The sequence below is a fragment of the Moschus berezovskii genome, chromosome 2 (genome assembly GCF_049115385.1).
Source record: "Moschus berezovskii isolate FMDL1 chromosome 2, NW_MosBer_1.0, whole genome shotgun sequence".
Classification (NCBI taxonomy): domain Eukaryota; kingdom Metazoa; phylum Chordata; class Mammalia; order Artiodactyla; family Moschidae; genus Moschus; species Moschus berezovskii.
The window spans coordinates 42095175-42113288 of NC_142461.1; the positions used below are offsets into that span (position 1 = coordinate 42095175).

At 41.9% G+C, this 18114-nt stretch overlaps 2 protein-coding genes and 2 non-coding genes across 5 annotated transcripts in view; 1 reads left to right on the forward strand and 3 right to left on the reverse strand.

Moving 5' to 3' along the window:
* Positions 1-8712: 8712 nt before the first annotated feature.
* EEF1B2 (eukaryotic translation elongation factor 1 beta 2) lies at positions 8713-11701 on the reverse strand. Its single transcript, XM_055398469.2, has 6 exons — positions 11533-11701; positions 10965-11087; positions 9860-9986; positions 9525-9591; positions 9000-9125; positions 8713-8912 (listed from the first exon to the last, which is right to left on the reverse strand). The coding sequence occupies exons 1-6, from the start codon at positions 11610-11612 to the stop codon at positions 8758-8760; spliced, it is 678 nt and encodes a 225-aa protein (XP_055254444.1). The 5' UTR covers positions 11613-11701; the 3' UTR covers positions 8713-8757.
* On the reverse strand, positions 9264-9397 carry LOC129538750 (small nucleolar RNA SNORA41). The gene has a single exon (XR_008682292.1). It is a non-coding gene; the product is annotated as a small nucleolar RNA SNORA41 (small nucleolar RNA).
* Positions 9669-9747, reverse strand: LOC129538748 (small nucleolar RNA SNORD51). Its single transcript, XR_008682290.2, has one exon. It is a non-coding gene; the product is annotated as a small nucleolar RNA SNORD51 (small nucleolar RNA).
* Positions 11702-12121: 420 nt separating the features above from the next.
* The window catches only part of NDUFS1 (NADH:ubiquinone oxidoreductase core subunit S1), a 31156-nt gene continuing 25163 nt past the window's right edge, over positions 12122-18114 (forward strand). The window contains exons 1-3 of one of the 2 annotated variants that reach the window (XM_055397553.2): positions 12122-12276; positions 14925-14989; positions 15671-15762. In XM_055397553.2, coding sequence (XP_055253528.2) covers positions 14929-14989; positions 15671-15762 — 153 coding nt within the window. In that variant the 5' untranslated portion in view covers positions 12122-12276; positions 14925-14928. The remainder of the gene's footprint in view (positions 12277-14924; positions 14990-15670; positions 15763-18114) is intronic. The other variant, XM_055397554.2, reaches the window with a different exon arrangement.

Sequence of the window (18114 nt, forward strand, 5' to 3'; positions counted from 1 at the left end):
TTAAGCTACCAGTGAAAAGTTATGGGTCCTTTCCCCGGGAAAAAAATGCTTTTAAAAAAAATTTCAGGGAGTCCTTGTACCCCAGGCAAAGAACTCCAATTTTAATGGCTTCTAAAATAGATGATAACGGGGCTTCCTTGGTGGTCCAGTGGTTAGGAGTCTGTTTTGCGATGCAGGAGACACGGGTTCACTTCCTGGTCTGGGAGGATCCCACATGTTGTGGGCAACTAAGCCCATGCACCAAACCATTGAGCCTGTGCTCTGGAGCCGGGGAGCTGCAGCTATTGAGCCCAAGTGCTGAAACTATGGAAACCCACGTGCCCTAGAGCCTGTGTTCTGCAACAAGAGAAACCATCACAATAAGAAGTCCAAGCACAGCATCGAAGACCCAGCACAGCCAAAAATAAATAAAATAGCTGATAGTCTGGGTATAAGTTACAGGAATCTACTAGTAGAAAGTAGCAACCAATGCAAGCACTTTCTAGCAGAAACAGGAGTTCATTTTTATTCTCAACTTGAGGGAAGATCCAGAGCGTAGTGTAGGACCCAAGGCTGGGCCCAGATTTAGAGACTTCAAGCCTCCTCCCTTGGCAGCTGGAATTGGATAGTGGGGCTCTCCAGGGATCTAATAACCTCTAATGAATAGCATGAATGAATTAAAGGACAGAGGGGGCTAGAGGAAGAGGACTGCACTGGGGCAATCTGAGGGGGAAGCAAGGAAGCTCAATGCCTAGTTGGCAGAAGAGTAAAGAATCCCATGGCTCCTAGGGACTGGGGCATGAACCCAAGACAGATCTGATTCCTTCTCAATGGAAGGAAACAGCCAAATAGTGCAATTTTCCGGGCCTCCTGAGGCAGGATATCTGGCTTTGAATGATGACTTCCAGTTTATCCTAGCTCTATGGCCTTGACTGCTGCTGACTGCTGCTGCTGCTAAGTCACTTCAGTCATGTCCGACTCTGTGCGACCCCATAGACAGCAGCCCACCGGGCTCCCCTGTCCCTGGGATTCTCCAGGCAAGAACACTGGAGTGGGTTGCCATTTCCTTCTCCAATGCATGAAAGTGAAAAGTGAAAGTGAAGTCGCTCAGTCATGTCTGACTCTTAGTGACCCCATGGACTGCAGTCTACCAGGCTCCTCTGTCCATGGGATTTTCCAGGCAAGAGTACTGGAGTGGGGTGCCATTGCCTTCTCCACTAAATTGACCTAAATTTTTAGACCTCAGTTTCCCCCATCTGCAAAATGGGTTCATAACAGTAGTATCTACTACATAGGGTTATTGTGAAAATTAAATGAACTGACAAAGGTAAAGTACTTCAGGTGGGTGCTTAGTCCTATAAATACTTAATATTACCTGGTATTATACTTATTCAGTGAAACTCTCAGCATCTTCTGACATAGTGATTACTTATTAATGTTAGAGCCCTTCCACTTCTTGAATGAATATTAAAAAAATCTCACAGGAAGAAGGGAACTTATACAAAGAATTTCAAATTTTATAAATTTTATTTAAAAATGTGTATTTATTAAGAATTTCCTGGCAGTCCAGTGGTTAAGACTCTGTGCACTCTCTGCCTAGGCCCCAGGCTCAATCCCTGGTCTGAGTACTAAGATCTTATAAGCAGCACATTGTGGCCAAATTAATAAATATTTTTTTAAATTTTATAAAGTTTAGAAATACTCTAAAAGGATATTATGAGCTGAGAGGCTACAAGAGGCAGGAAAAGTAGAATGAAAGACATTAAAAGAGGTGATTTAAGTGCAGCTACAATGAGAAGGCAATGGCAACCCACTCCAGTACTCTTGCCTGGAAAATCCCATGGGTGGAGGAGCCTGGTAGGCTGTAATCCATGGGGTCGCGAAGAGTCGGACACGACTGAGCGACTTCACTTTCACTTTTCACTTTCATGCATTGGAGAAGGAAATGGCAGCCCACTCCAGTGTTCTTGCCTGGAGAATCCCAGAGACGGCGGAGCCTGGTGGGCTACCATCTATGGGGTCGCACAGAGTCGGACACGACTGAAGTGACTTAGCAGCAGCAGCAGCAACAATGACTGTAATTTTAACAAGTGCAGGTGAAAAAGTATTTCAGGTAGGTGGCACCACAAGAGCATATGTTTAGAGGACGGAAAACAGGCTGTATTTAGAAAAGAGAGGAGTCCCATTTTATAGGGACAAAGCAAGGATAGAAGATTCCCAGGTTGGAGTCAGGCTTGAATAGTAATTCAGCACTCAATATTCTTCCATATGTGCAGTAGTTCTTTGGGGATGCACACTTAGAAGTCTGTGGACAGTTTTCTTTGATGTTCACTTTACTAAAAGCTGGGCTTCCCTTGTGGCTCAGTTGCTAAAGAATCCACATGCAGTGTGAGATACCCAGGCTCGATCCCTGGGTTGGGAAGATTCCCTGGAGAAGGGAAAGGCTACCCACTCCAGTATTCTGGCCTGGAGAATTCCATGGACTGTATAGTCCATGGGGTTGCAAAGAGTCGGACATGACTGAGCAATTTTCCCTCATTTCACTTTACTAAAAGCTATTCAGGACAATGACATTCCAAATGACAGACTTTCATTTGGGACATTTTCTAGATGCAACTATTATCCATACAGGGCACGTATGGAGAGAATATCTGTTTATCTTTCTTAATTTTAAGTATATCCTTATGTGATACTGTTGTCTTACTTTTCCTAGTTGAGGGTATGAAGCAAGGGTTAGATGAAACAGGATCAAATTGTCTAAATGAAGGAAAGAACTTTCCCCATTCTGTTGCCAATATATTACTTGGCCCATGAAGACATGGGCTTGCGTTCCTTCTCTCTCACTTACTAGGTGAATAACTGGGAATGATCTTTCAGAGGTGTATCCTTATCTGTTAAGTGCTGATGGTAGTGTTTGCTTTATCTCACAGGCTTATAATGGGGTTCATATTAGACATAGTATGTAAGGCATGCACTTTTTTTTTTGGCACTTATTTTATGGACAATAACTGTCATTGCCAAATGTATTTGTTTGGAAAACAATTAAACACACATCCAAAAACACTAATACAACTCTTTTTTGTATCTCTGTCTTTGTCCATAAGCTTATAGTTCATAGTTACGGCCAGTGAAAAAATCAAGCATTTTCATTGCTGCTATAGTCTCCATTACTTTCTAAAGTAAATGTATTAAATTTAAAAACTTTCACATATGCCATGATTTAGCCCTTTCTGTTGTTAAAACAGTAATCTTATTTCCCTGCTTCTGTCCACAGATCTCCAGATCAGAGCTTTTTTATTTAACTGAAATATTGTTGACATACAAGGCTATATTAGTTTCAGGTGTACAACCTAGTATTTTGACATTTATGTACATTAAAATTGGTCACTATACTAAATCTAGTTAACACCTGTCACCATAAAAAGCTACAACAATTTTATGGACTATATCTCCTACACTGTAAATTACATTGCTGTGACTTATTTTAAATTTGTCCCTCTTAATTCCTTTCATCTGTTTCACCCCCCTCCACCCCTCCCACCCACTCCCACCTCCACTTTGCTCTGCCTTTGTCATTCTCTGGCTTGGAAACCAGGCTCCCCATTGCCCTCACAGAATGAGCCAGCCTATAACTCAGATGTCTCTACAACCTGACCCCGTCTGTTAATAATCCCAAACTGACACTACAAAATCCAGCCAAACTGGTCTAATTGCCTCCCAAAACTGTTCTCATTCTTTCCTTCTCAGTCTGCCTTTCACACCATCCTGGAACTTTCTCTTTTTTAAATGAATGACTGATTAAGATCTATCCAACTCAAGTCCTAACTCTTCTAAAGAACTTTTATTCGAGCGTTCCCTGAGTCTCTAGACTTTTGTATTACTGTGACCCCTCCTTATCTGCAGGTTCTACATCTGCAGATTCAACCAACCACAAATCAAAAATATCTGAAAAAATTCCAGAAAGTTGCAAAAAGCAAAACTTCAATTTGTCACATGCTGGCAACTTTTGATTTGTGGTTGGTTGAATCTGCAGATGTAGAACCTGTAGATATGGAGAATCCCAGGGATGGGGGAGCCTGGTGGGCTTCCGTCTATGGGGTCACACGGAGTCGGACACGACTGAAGTGACCTAGCAGCAGCAGCAGCAGCAGCAGCAGGTATTATAAATAGTCAAGATGATTTAATACAGGAGAATGCTAGTAGGTTGTATGCAAATACTATGCCATTTATAAAAGAAATTTGAACATCTTAGGCTTTTGGTACCTGAGGTTTGGGGGTGGTTCCTGGAACCAATCCACCCTTGGATACTGAAAGATGACCGTACTTATTTAATCACAAAACAACCTAACAATTTTAAGGATGTTTGAACCATCGCTACTCCTTTTGTTATTTTATAATATCTAACATAGTGACACTGAATGAATCAGTTTTGAATTCCCACACTGTGCCCAGTTCTTATACTAGATGGACGAATATGAAAAAATAAGGTTTCAGCGTCAGGTAATCACTTAGGGAGCATATCAAAAAAGATGGGGTTCTTATTCCAAGACCAGAAACAGAAAAAAAATCTCTTTCTCTATGTATACCTATGCCTTCTGAACATACTGGTTCAAAAAAACAATTCCGAATACTGGCTCACGTGAATATGTGAGCATTGCTCATAATAGGAAAAAACTGAAAGTAAACCAAAGATCCAACAACCAGACTAAGATATGAGGAAATGGATTATATAACTGTTAAAAAATGAGGAAGTCTTTTATGTACCTCTACAGAATTAAAGATATCCAAGTCTATTTCTATGGACAAAACTTAAGATGCAGAAATTTGCATCATATGCCATAATTAGTATGCTACAATTAGTCTATACATATGCTTAGACTAGCTCTGGAGAGACCTAAGAAACTGGTGACCTTGGTGGCTTTTATGAAAGTGAATGGGAAACCTGGGGGACTGGAAGACTTCACTGTAAAAACTCTAGAATTTTGAATGATATTAATGTTATCTTTTTAAGTGACATTAAAAGATACCATTTTAGGGTCATGCAGTCAAGATCTTAAAGTCATATGCTTCATTATTTTAAGACTTACCAGACAGCTGTGGTTTGAATTGACTAAACTTTTTTACTCTCACTTTTAACCATTGTTTTTCCTATATTTCGGCAGCGTGGTCTGCAGTATCTTGGTTCAGATCAGGATTCCGTGTCCCCTGCAGTGAAAGCACTGTGCCTTAACCACTGGACTCCAGGGGAGCCCCTTAAAAACATTTTTAATCATTAGTTTAAAATTAATGACTTTCATACCTAACATTTTGGTCAAGCTTCTTGGTACTCAAGCTATCTGGTACTCAAGTCAGTGACTGCATTATTTTTGGCTCTTCTCTAGGCTACGACATCTCTGCTTTTCCATATCATTTCCAGAATCTCCAGGCTCCGCTGTTCGCCACAAAATCAAGTGCTGCCCTCTGCTGGCTCTCATAATCATAACAACCTGAAAATATTTCCAGTGATTTTAGACTGGCTCTGTTGCAATCTTTGGCCTGCTGCTGCTGCTGCTGCTGCTAAGTCACTTCAGTCGTGTCCGACTCTGTGTGACCCCATAGACAGCAGCCCACCAGGCTCCCTCGTCCCTGGGATTCTCCAGGCAAGAACACTGGAGTGGGTTGCCATTTCCTTCTCCAATGTGTGAAAGTGAAAAGTGAAGTGGCCTACAGACTACAAAATGAACAGTTTTGGATGTCTACAATTCCCAAGCTTTACTTTTCTGAAAATTACTACTGCAAAAAAAATATATACTCAAGGGACTTCCTTGGTGGTCACGGGTTAAGACTTCACACTTTCAATGCAGGGGTCCTGGGTTTGATTCCTGGTCAAGGAACTAGATCCCACATGCCACATCCAAGACTTCTTGTTCAGTTGCTCAGTCATGTCAAAGTCTTTGCTACCCCATGGACTGCAGCACACCAGGCTTCCCTGTCCTTCACCATCTCCCAGAGTTTGCTCAAACTCATGTCCATTGAGTCAGTGATGCCATCCATCTCATCATGTTGTCCCCTCCTGCAACTACACCAGCTACAGCCAAGTAAAAAACATTTTCAAAAAATATATATAATATATACTCAAATGTTCAGTGTACTGCAACCTGTTAACATGCAGCTGTTTCCAACACTGGACTGTCATTTGACCACAGTACCACTCTCAGTACATTCACTCAACTGTAGCACCACCTCAGTTTTGAAGATCCCCCACCCGACAGACTTAGCCAGACTTACAAATGCAGGTAGAATGTTCCACTTCCTCACCCAAGCGAGACTCATGAACCGCAGCCTAGGGATCAATCACCCATCTTTAGGCCTCCCTCCCAAACACTACCACACAGTTCAGTTCAGTTGTTCAGTCATGTACAACTCACTGTGACCCCATGGACTGCAGCACACCAAGCTTCCCTGTCCATCACCAACTCCCGGAGCTTACTCAAACTCACGTCCGTGGAGTCGGTGACGCCATCCGACCATCTCATCCTCTTGTCGTCCCCTTCTCCTGCCTTCAGTCTTCCCAGCATCATCGTCTTTTCCAAGGAGTCAGTTTTTTGCCATCAGGTGGACAAAGTATTGGAGTTTCAGCTTCAGCATCAGTCTTCCCAGTGAATATTCAGGACTCATTTCCTTGAGAATTGACTGGTTTGATCTCCTTGCAGTCCAAGGGACTCTCAAGAGTTTTCTCCAACACCACAGTTCAAAAGCATCAATTCTTCAGTGCTTAGCTTTATGATCCAACTCTCACATCCATACATGATTACTGGAAAAACCATACCTTTGACTAGATGGACTTTTGTCAGTAATATCTCTTTTTCATACGCTGTCTAGTTTGGTCATAGTTTTTTTCCCAAGGAGCAAGCATCTTTTAATTTCATGGCTGCAGTCACCATCTGCAGTGACTTTGGAGCCCAAGAAAATAGTCTATCACTGTTACCCTTGTTTCTCCATCTATTTGCCATGGAGTGAAGGCAATGGCACCCCACTCCAGTACTCTTGCCTGGAAAATCCCATGGACAGAGGAGCCTGGTAGGCTGCAGTTCATGGGGTCACTAAGAGTCGGACACGACTGAGCGACTTCACTTTCACACATTGGAGAAGGAAATGGCAACCCATTCTAGTGTTCTTGTCTGGAGAATCCCAGGGACAGCAGAGCCCGGTGGGCTGCCGTCTACGGGGTCAGAGTCAGACACGACTGAAGTGACTTAGCAGTAGCAGATGGGACCAGATGCCATGATCTTTTTTTCAATGTTGAGTTTTAAGCCAGCATTTTCACTCTCCTCTTTCACTCTCATTAAGAGGCTCTTTAGTTCTTCGTTTTCTGCCATCAGGATGGTGTCGTCTGCATATCTGAGTTTATTTCTCCTGGCAATCTTGATTCCAGCCCAGTATTTCACATGATGTACTCTACATGTTAAGTCAAATAAGCAGGGTGACAATATACAGCCTTGACTCCTTTCCCAATTTGGAACCAGTCTGTTGTTCCATGTCCAATTTTGTTGCTTCTTGACCTGCATACAGATTTCTCAGGAGGCAGCTAAGGTGGTCTGGTATTCCCATCTCTTGAAGAATCTTTAGGCCTCCCTCCCGAAACACACTACTACACAGGCTCAACACAAATTCTCCCTGAACAGTACAAAAGGCATCACTTAAAATTTGAATTGTTGCCTTGATAAAGGTTTCAATTCATGACAAATTCTGCGAATCCTCCCCTCCTCCAGGTTGCCTATGGGCTATCACTTTGTGTTGTGTCTCTTTGTGACCCCATAGACCACTGTCCACCCATAATTATCCAGGTAACAATACTGGAGTGGGCTGCAATTTCCTTCTCTAGGGGATCTTCCCAACCCAGGGACTGAACCTATGTCTCTTAGATTAGCAGGTGGGTTCTTTACCACTAACACCACTGGGAAACCACGCTCTGGGTTAGGTAGGTATCTTTTAGTAAAGCACACATCCTAACTCATGTAACATTTTTAGTTGGGACTTTTGTGATTTTAGTCACATGTAGACCCTAGCTTGAAGACGTTAGGTCACAACAAACTACTGTCAGCCATCGTCACCAATTACAAAATGAGTTAGTCTTGGCCTTTAATTCATTTAACTCCAAATGTTTAACTATCCAACAAAAATGATATTACTTTCCACATGCCTGGTATTGCCATAAGCACTTTAACTGTTTTTCACTCATTTCTTATGATTCAAGATATTCTGAATATTCTCATTAAGGAGTCAGCTCAGATATTAGGTAACTTTGTAACTGAACCGTTATATATGGGCCAAATTAATCTAAAATCAACTCGTGGCAGTTAACTGCCTTGGACCCAGGTAACTAAAGTCCCAAAAGCCAAGTGATGTGGTCAAAGAAAAAAAAACAACTCTTAGTACAAATTCTCAGTCAAGTGTACCTCTCCAATAATATAAACACTTGAAATACTGCAGTAAAAGTCGTATCACCACTTACAGAGGACTTCACTAACAGGTAGAGAAGTTGTCCTAAGTCCACTTTTGTTTATAAAATCTACTTTACATCTATGCATAGCCACACATTCATATTAGGTAGTCCCCTTCTTTTTGGCTAAATGTTGAATGACAATGCTGACCTAAATTTACATTATTTATGAATTATCTAGCCACTGAATTTCTTCCCTCTAAAATGGAATGTAAGTACCACCTTCTTATTTAGAAATCAAGAGCCAAGGGTTGTCTTTCAAACTTTTATTTAAGGGCACTGATCCATGATGGATTTTAGATCTTGTTGAATGCAGCCACATCCATAGACTGTACATACTCATCAAAAGCAGTGATCTGCTCCTCCAGCATGTCTGTCCCAACTTTGTCGTCTTCAACGACACACTGTATTTGAAGTTTTTTAATGCCATACCCAACCGGAACTAGTTTAGCTGAAAAGAAGATCAAAAAAAATCTTAGAATTGACACAGTTGGAAACTATGCAGATGCCAGCGTCAAAAAGAGAAGACTAAACTCACAAGATCCCCAGACCAAGCCATCTGCTTGAATGCTTCTGACGCACTCCTCTAGTTTTGCCATATCGGTCTCATCATCCCAAGGTTTCACGTCTAATAAGATGGAAGACTTGGCGACAAGTGCTGGTTCTAAAAAAATTTAAAAAGTGTACAAGAAACAGCATGGTTCAAACAATTCCTTCTGCCCTACTCCAAGTCACTTAACACTCTTAATTTGTTTATAAATGGATCACCTCCTTAGCCACACAAAAGTATAGAACACACACCTTGTGTTTGTCACACACATGCCCACTTTCTGTTGTGCTGAGAAAGAGGTGTTGAGTTGTGTGACAGTTTCTTTCCCACAGTGGAATGCCACAGCTGCTACCTTTAAGAACAGCTGCAGACCAGTAGCTGTGGAAGTTTTGAAGCTCTACTTCAACAAAATGGGGAGGAAAGGAAATTACTTTGGAGGTTAGTTTTTTAAAAAGATTATTCACATTGTGAAATCTATTAAGTCAATTAGACACAAATTATAAAATGACCCACTTTTGGCTTTCTTTGACTCATATTGGGCAAGGCGTTCTTCTCTTAGCCTCTTGGCTTCTTCACTTTCCTGTAAAGGAAAAAATTTCATGTATTTCACAAAGTGGGTTGTTCCTCAGTATAAAGCTGGTGGGTTGTAACAAAGACCGGCTTTGTCAGAAAAAAGCAAATCTATCATGAGCTCAGCCGAAAGATGGTGATTTCATTTTATTCATCATGTAGCCAGTCAGAATTTTTAAAAGGCAGGTAATTTTAAGTGAAGCCAGTGTTAAAACCCAGGGATTCTGACTAGAGCCTGTGCTTAAGCACAATGATACATAAGTCAATTTATGCCATACCTCCTCATCATCAGATCCAAAGAGATCAATGTCATCATCATCTTTACTATCTGTAGCTCCACTTTCTGTGGTGTCTTCCACATTAGCAGGGCCATACTTGCCCAAAGCTTTCTTCACCCCTGGCAGGCTTGAAAAAAATTAATCAAATATTACTAGATCAGCATCATGTCCCCTTTCACATAACACATGAGAACTTGTTTTCATTACAATTAAACAATCTCTTTTGTACTAAGAATTTACCCTTCAACTGTCCCTGGTAAATACTTTTATATATATGTTTAGCTTCTCACCCAACAAACATCAGTACCATGTGAAACAATATATTCAATATGGACAATGATATACTTTCAGAATGAGTATTTTGAGATTTCATTAAGTATCCTCAGTTCCATTCTTAGTGGACTGGAGTCTACCTCCCCAAACTTCCATTCTTGTTAGCAGTTTCAGAAGACTGGAGAAGGACCCGCTCATCCCAGAGGTGCCCCCGTCCCGACCCCCGATCAGGGTCAGGCACACTGGCAGGGCAGTGTGGGGAAAAGCTGAATTGCTGTTTTTGATCAAGTAAAATTCATATTTTGTGGCAAAACAAAAATTAAAAATAAAATTTTTCTTAGTCCACTTGAACCACCTCCCTCCCCTCTAGGCTGCATTGTATACATGCATTAACCAACCCTCTTAAAGAAATATTTCTTCTTAATCTTGGGTCATGATGAACCATGACCTGGTTCGCATCTGTAGACATAGATTATATAAACTGTCATTAAATAATACATTAATGAATGTACAGCCTTGTCTTACTTATGTGGAGAGAACAGTTGTCAAGTTTTGGAGGAGGTTTTCAGAGGTTATAATCCTCAGTGTGGCTTGAATAAAATTTTCTATTTCCTAGATTGACCAATTTTTCCTTTAATATGGTCACGTTCTACCTGCTACGTGAAAAAAAGGGAGGATTTCGGTCTCTTGGCCCTTCGCAAGTCAGGGAGAAATTAGCTCATAATATCCCAACAAAACTAAGATATCCTGAACCCTAAATTGTCGCGTGAAAACCCCGAGTTTAAGCTCTGAAAGCATTCTATTCTTCAAGCAAACACAAAGATAATTTTACCTGGCCTTTTCCTTCTCATAAGATTTGATGTGATTATACCAACGGAGGGCATGACACAAGTCGGCAGGTGGTGGGCCGGAGACGGCTTCAAATACTGCCACATCTGCTTGGGATGGCACATACCTGCCGATGATACAAACGTAATTACACACACTTTTATAAGGAGTGATACAAACACCAGCAAATGAATGATAAACGCTACGAACTCGCCCTTTCGTCACCGGGGTACCTAAGCTGCTCTGTCTTTTGTAACAAATAAGCTTCTTAGGATCAGGGATCATTTATTTGGTTCTTCGCGATACCCTGAGACATGCTTGCCACTCAGACCTCTTCAGAAATTGCAATTGCTAACATGGAGCTACAGGCTTACATCTGCTAACTAAGCAAAGACGTGGAAAAACCTGGTGGAGTTAAGCATGCGGAAAAAGCACATTTTAACCCTTGTTCCCTCGCAACCCACTCCCCCGGGAGAGCCCTGGGACCGGGTTTCCCTTCCTCGAGCCGAGGCCGAGGCGGCGCCACGTGGCCCCACCAACCCGGCCCTGCCGACCCGGGCCAATGCGCTCACCCCTCTATGTAACTCTTGTCCGCCAAGTAGTCGTTGAGCACCTGGAGGCCAGCAGGGCTTTTCAAGTCTCCAAAACCCATGGCGACGGCTAATCTAGACCTGGGAGGCAGCGAAGAAAAAGAGGCGCGCAACCGGTCAGCGCCCAGCGCTGAGGCAAAAAAGGGCCGTAAAAGGCCGGAAATCCCTTATATAGAAACGGAGGCGTTTCTCTTCGGGGCTACCGGCCGCAGGTTAAAGGTCAAAGTACGTTAAGATTCTTCAACGTAAAAAGCAAAGGCTCTGAATTAATGGCCCGCAATGTATCCGTTGGCCTTTCTTTGCGTTTGGAAATCAATTAATAACATGGCTATTTCTTAAATTGCTACCTCCCAGGTTTTCGAAGACTCTAGGACCCGCCCTCTGGGGGTGCCGGAGAAGGCCGAAAACGCTCGGCCTCAGCCGACAGGCCACTTCCGGCGGAACTGCGGGCCCGAGCCGGCCCCCGTCACCACCAACCCCACCCCGGCCTCCTCCCGGGTGCTACGCCCTCCGCCCCGCCCCCTGTCAAGCCGACGGAAGTTGCCGAACTCTATCAGCCGGAAATTGTCGAAATGGGGTTTCTAGTCCCTCCCGGCTTTCCGTTCTTCCAGGCCCGGCTGGCGGAGATACCCGGGACCGCCATATTGAATGAGCAACCCGGCCTCTGAAGGGGTCGGTGTATTGCAGACAGTTCTGCACGGTAGCCGCGGCGGCTCCAGGGAGAAGGTGAGGTCGTGTTTGGGTGAGAAGGCTGAGGTGTCCCAGCCCCCGGCGTTTGTTTATTAACGAGACTGTTTCCTTTGTCTCAGCCCACTCATTCTCCTCTTGTCCTTGACTTTGCGCCTCGTCCACCCCGCCTCCTCGGGAACCCCCGAGAGCCGGCAGGTGAGGACTGTTAGGCAAGATCTCTGGTCTGATGGAACAGAGAGTAGGAGGAAACCTGGAGGCCCTGGGGAACGCTGGCCCGACTGCACCTTGGGTGACCTTCGCTTTGCACGGGAATGCAAGACTGTCCCCTTCCTGCAGAGGACCTGTGTCCGTGACTTAGGCCTAAAGACTGAGCCTTTTCCCCAAAATTAACACGTACCTGGTACAGGGTATCTTTGGCCGCCGTTGCCTTAGCAACTGTGCATGCCTCTTGTGTTGTTTTTTGGTTTTGTGCAAGGACTGCATTGGGAAGCACTTATTACCATTTTCACTGGTGGGGAAGAAAGGGACATTTAGACAGTTGGCCCAAAGGTTGCACTGCAAATGACAAAGCTACGTTGTTTAAATTTGGGGGACCTAATGCATGTACATGTACTGTAAAAGCATGGATCAGATACAACTCTGCTCAGAAACAGAAGATTTTGAGAGTATAGAAGATGTAACATGAACTCTTTCTGATGAATAAACATCAAATTGATTTTTTACTGAAAGTCTTTTTTTTCCCCACTGAATTGTATGTGCATCTTTAAGCAGGGTGTTACAAGGCTGCCAGAGCACCTACACCTACCTCTTTAATGCCAGGAAAGTGGAAGTGATGGCCAAATGGTAGAGATAGAGCTCATTTAGCAAATAGTTACTGGGCGTCTATTATAAACTAGAAGTGAGTCTGCAAGGAAGAATTAAGTGGGTGATATGACTGGGGAGTAATTACCATAGTTTTAGTTAGACTGGTCTAAGAAAGTCTCCCTGAGAAATGCCTTTTAAGGCAGCAATTTAAAGGATGAGGAGGGCCCAGAAAGATCTGAGGAAAGAGCATTTCAGTCCGAGGCCACGGCCCCTGGGAAGATGGGAGAGGCAATGGGAGCAGTGTGGAAGCCAGGAGACCTGTTAGGGGGCTGTTCTAATAGTCCAAGCGAGAGCTGATGGTGGCTTGGAATAGGATAGTACCTTGGAGGTAGAGAAGTGGATGGATGCAGGATACATGGTGAATGTGGAGTGGTATTATCCCTGTACCAAAACGTGTCCAGTCTAGTTTTAGAAATGATTCATCATTAGCACTGTCCCATCTTATATTTGATTTTTTCTGTCCCTGCAAGGTAGTCAAGTAAGTGTAAAGCACTTATCAAAGTTTTGCAAGTATGTATTTCTTATGTTGGGGTTATGCAGTCCTCCATTTGATGCTGGGTGTTCAATACAAATAGTCCTCGTGGATTTCTTAGCTAAAGTAGGCACCAGTTTCATATTGTATTGGACATGAACAAAATAGTAATTAAAATCTTTTACACTGTTGTTGTGGACATGAGTTTGAGTGAACTCCGGGAGTTGGTGATGGACAGGGAGGCCTGGCGTGCTGTGATTCATGGGGTCGCGGAGAGTCGGACACGACTGAGTGACTGAACTGAACTGAACTGATGAAATATTGATTGTTGATTTTTAATTTGTCCTGTATCTGATTCAGCAATGCTTTGTCCATATGATCAAGTGAATGGACAAGAAACTCTAAAAGATCAAATAACTTTTCAGTGTTTGCTTATGTACACCTTTAATTGGTGTTAAGTTCTGTAACCCACTTTCATTTATTTCAGTAATTCAGCAAATCCTTTAGAGAGGGCTTCTCAGCTGCAGCACTTTAGGCAATTCTATACTATGGGAGATTGTCCTGAGCATTGTAGGATCTTTAATAGCACCCTGATCTCTACCCACTAGATGCCAATAGGTTTCCCCTCATCATGACCACAGACAATTTCTCTGGACCTTGCTAAATGTTCCCTGGGAAACAAAATTGTGTCTTGTAGAGAACCACTCTTTTAGAGCTTACTGTGCGTGAGCCTTGGGGGTAGGGATAGAAAGATTCAAGAAGTTTATAATACAGTGGCGGGGGCGGGGGGTAGAACAGGCACATAAACAAATAATTGCAAATCTGAATGATAAATGTACTACTTGACACAGAAAATGGTACTCCAGACTTTTTCAAGCTTAGTCTTGTGAATATCTTAGGCTCAGAATATCCAGGAGCATTTAGTAGGTAACTGCTCAGAACATAGAATTTTGGAATGCGTATTAGCAGGGAATGAAGGCAGAAAGGTAGGCTTTATTTTACATAAGCTAATTCTTGGAATTTATTTTACTGCATAGTTGTATTTAAGTTTGACCATTTGTTTATAATTGAAAACAACAAAACTGCCTTTTGTATAGAATTAGAAGGCTCATATTTATATACTAGCAGCTCTTCCTTAGCTTCTTGATGGTGTAAAAGTCAGTTACTTTATCTGAGATGGAGTATTCTCATCTCTATAGTTTGAGAAACAATATTAGGACTTGTGAAATGTTCGATGGAATAGAATATGTATAGGAAATGCTTTAAACCCATAAAATATTACTGAAAAGTTTGTTATTGGAATTGTTTTTTTCTATCATAACATAGCTGTTCTTTGTTTTATTTGTAGCAGTATGTTAAGGATACCTGTAAGAAAGGCCTTAGTAGGCCTTTCCAAGTCTTCTAAAGGATGTGGTGAGTATCTTTTTTTTTTCAATTGCATTTGTGGGCACTAAACTGTTTATCTTTGTAAATTCTTAGGTTTATGGAATGTTTCTTGAAAGACCCTAAATCTGTAATAGATTTTAAATAAAAATAGAAACAGTGTTGAGTCAGTGGTTTATTTTTATTTAAAAATATTATAGTTTTTATTAAAAATAGAATAGTTGAATAGAATAATACAGCTTTAAACAGTTCATAGAAATGGAAAGTAGTAGGAATTGCCCATCAGTACCAGAATGGAAAAAGCAGTCATTCGCTTTTGTGAAGTGATCTTCCCAGGAACATGTGTTCAGTGGCATTAGAAGTTATAACTGGGACTTCCTGGCAGTCCATGCTTAAGACTCTACACTAACAGTGGCAGGAGGCGTGGTTCAATCCCTGGTAGGGAACTAAGATTGTACACATGCCACATAGCAGGGCCAAAAAAGTTACAGCCTAAAGTGCTGTTAAAAATAGACAGCTATATTCCATTTGGTATTAAGGATTGGAAAAGCTTTCCTCTAATTCAGTAGTTTGCATCTAGAGAAATAGAAGGGAATAGTATAAAATGAGGAAAAAATTTAGACCTGTAGGTTAATTATTTAATCCGTTATCCTCTGCTATAATAACTTGAACTCTTAATGTCATCTTCACCTCAATTTTTTCGATGATCAGTTCGAACAACTGCCACAGCAGCAAGCAACTTGATTGAAGTATTTGTTGATGGTCAGTCTGTCATGGTGGAACCAGGAACTACCGTCCTTCAAGTAGGCATTAATTTTAATTCTTTATTTTTGTGCATAATCTGATTTTAATAAAAGCAATTTTCTTGATACTGTTTACTTCTAAAATTTTCAAGATTCCTTGACAAATACTCATTTAAGAACAGTAGATAGTAAAATTACATGAAAATAACTTTGGTTTGAAATCTCGGCATATCAGAATGAGCTCTTCTGTTTCTGACTTTCTTAATGAACTATGGCAGTTCTTTTGTTTCACTTCTGCCTACAAATAAATTTCCATTTAGAAATTTTAAGTTATGTGAAATAAATTATTTGTTAATGTGAGTAAGTTTGGGAGAAACGTAATCTTTGTTGTGAGCCTGCTTGATGCACATTTATGTAACTTTCCTATTTTTAGCAATATTTCTAGAAATGTGTCCTACAAAACAGGTGAAAGGAGGGTAGTAGGTTCTTGAATTTATGCCCTAAACACTTAATTTCTCCAATTTCTTCTAGAACTAACAAAATTGGTCATGGAGGACTAGTGCTTTATTCCATTGTAAATTATTGCAGAGCTAAATGCTCTTTATTCATTTTAACAGTAACTTTTGCACTGTCAGGCATAGAAATATAAACAATAAAGGTATAACAAAAATATGTTCAGCATACAGTGGAGAGTATTTTGGCATGAATAGGAGGTGGTAGAAGAGATGTCAGAAATATCTCAGGTGATCTCTGAGAAGTTTTTAAAGAATGAATAGGTGTTTATATGTGGACGAGGAAATTTCAGGTCATTTAGTCCGGTGAAACAAGGTATGTGTAGAAGAGGAGATAACAGGAAATCAGAATTGTGGTGTTGGAGGTCTAGTCATTAAAGATAGTTAGTGCAATGTTAAAGAGCTTGTAGTTTGGCCCATTAAGAGTTTTCACGGCTACTAAGCAGTATGACATTGACTGTAGAGGATGGTGCTTTGGAGATTAAGATTAGAATAAGACAAGAGTAGAGTATATCTTGCATTAGTGGAACAGGAAATGAGAAGGCCCAAAATAGTGGCAATGGAAATGGAAACAAAAGGGTATATTCACGATAGAGTGAGATGTAGATAGACAGGCCTTTTGGAATGATGAAGAACACAGGAGTTTTGGTGATTTCTGGCTTTGTTATCTTATTTGGGAATATATAGGAGGGGACAGGAGAAGGCAATGGCAACCCACTCCAGTACTCTTGCCTGGGAAATCCCATGGCGGAGGGGCCTGGTGGGCTGCAGTCCTTGGGGTTGCTAAGAGTCGGACACGACTGAGCGAATTCACTTTCACTTTTCATTTTCATGCATTGGAGAAGGAAATGGCAACCCACTCCAGTGTTCTTGCCTGAAGAATCCCAGGGACGGGGGAGCCTGGTGGGCTGCCGTCTATGGGGTCGCACAGAGTTGGACACGACTGAAGTGACTTAGCAGCAGCAGGAGGGGACAAGGCTTGCCTGTGGCTTTGATGGTAAAGAATCTGCCTACAATGCGGGAAACCATGTACGATCCCTGGGTGGGGAAGATTCCCTGGAGAAGTAGGGGACAGAAATAGATTGAATTTTAACTGTCTAAAGAACATGCACATGTAAATGCCTGCCTACATCTAAAGAAGTGGAGGACTGTCAGGATTGCAGATGAAGGTTCGAATGTAAAATCAGTATGTAAAATGAGCTAGTGTGAAGGTGGGGACAGTTGACCCACTGCATCTAGCACACAGGAAGACTTGGTGCATTTTTACCAAGTTGTTAAAAATATTGAAAATTGATGAGATTGCTTTAGAGTGAGAGCTAAGGACGGAATAACTAACTCTTGAAATTTAAGTGCATTTATAGGCTCAGAGAAGGAGCAGGGATAATTGGCAGAGCTGTACTAATCCCCCTCACTAGGCAAATGGGAACTGAGAAGAGCCCTTAGCCAACAGTGGGGAGTCCTGGGTGGGATATATGCGGCCAAAGATAGAACCAGATTATAGTCACCTAGATGGTGTGAAATGAATTCTAATCTAAAGGAGGAGAGTTAGTCAATGGGGAAATCCAGGGACATGAAACCACTGGGACAGAGTTTGAAGGAGGAATCTTTGTAGAGAATGGTTCAGAGGAGAAGTGAGTAGTCAAGCACAGTCTGAGGATGCTTTATCCAGTTTTTAGGCATGGTGAGGATCTTTAAAGAGGTATCTTCAGAGCAAACAGAGGTTGGAGTCAAGAACAAAGAAAAGGAGGGAAATCTCTTTGCGGATGAAGGTATAATGAAGGTGCAGATATTTGGAGGTAGGAGTAATTAGATAAGTAGTGGATGGCCTCATTTTTTTGTTGTTTAATTTTTGTTTCTTTTTCCTGTGTTTTAGACAAGACATGGATGAGGTCAGGTTATT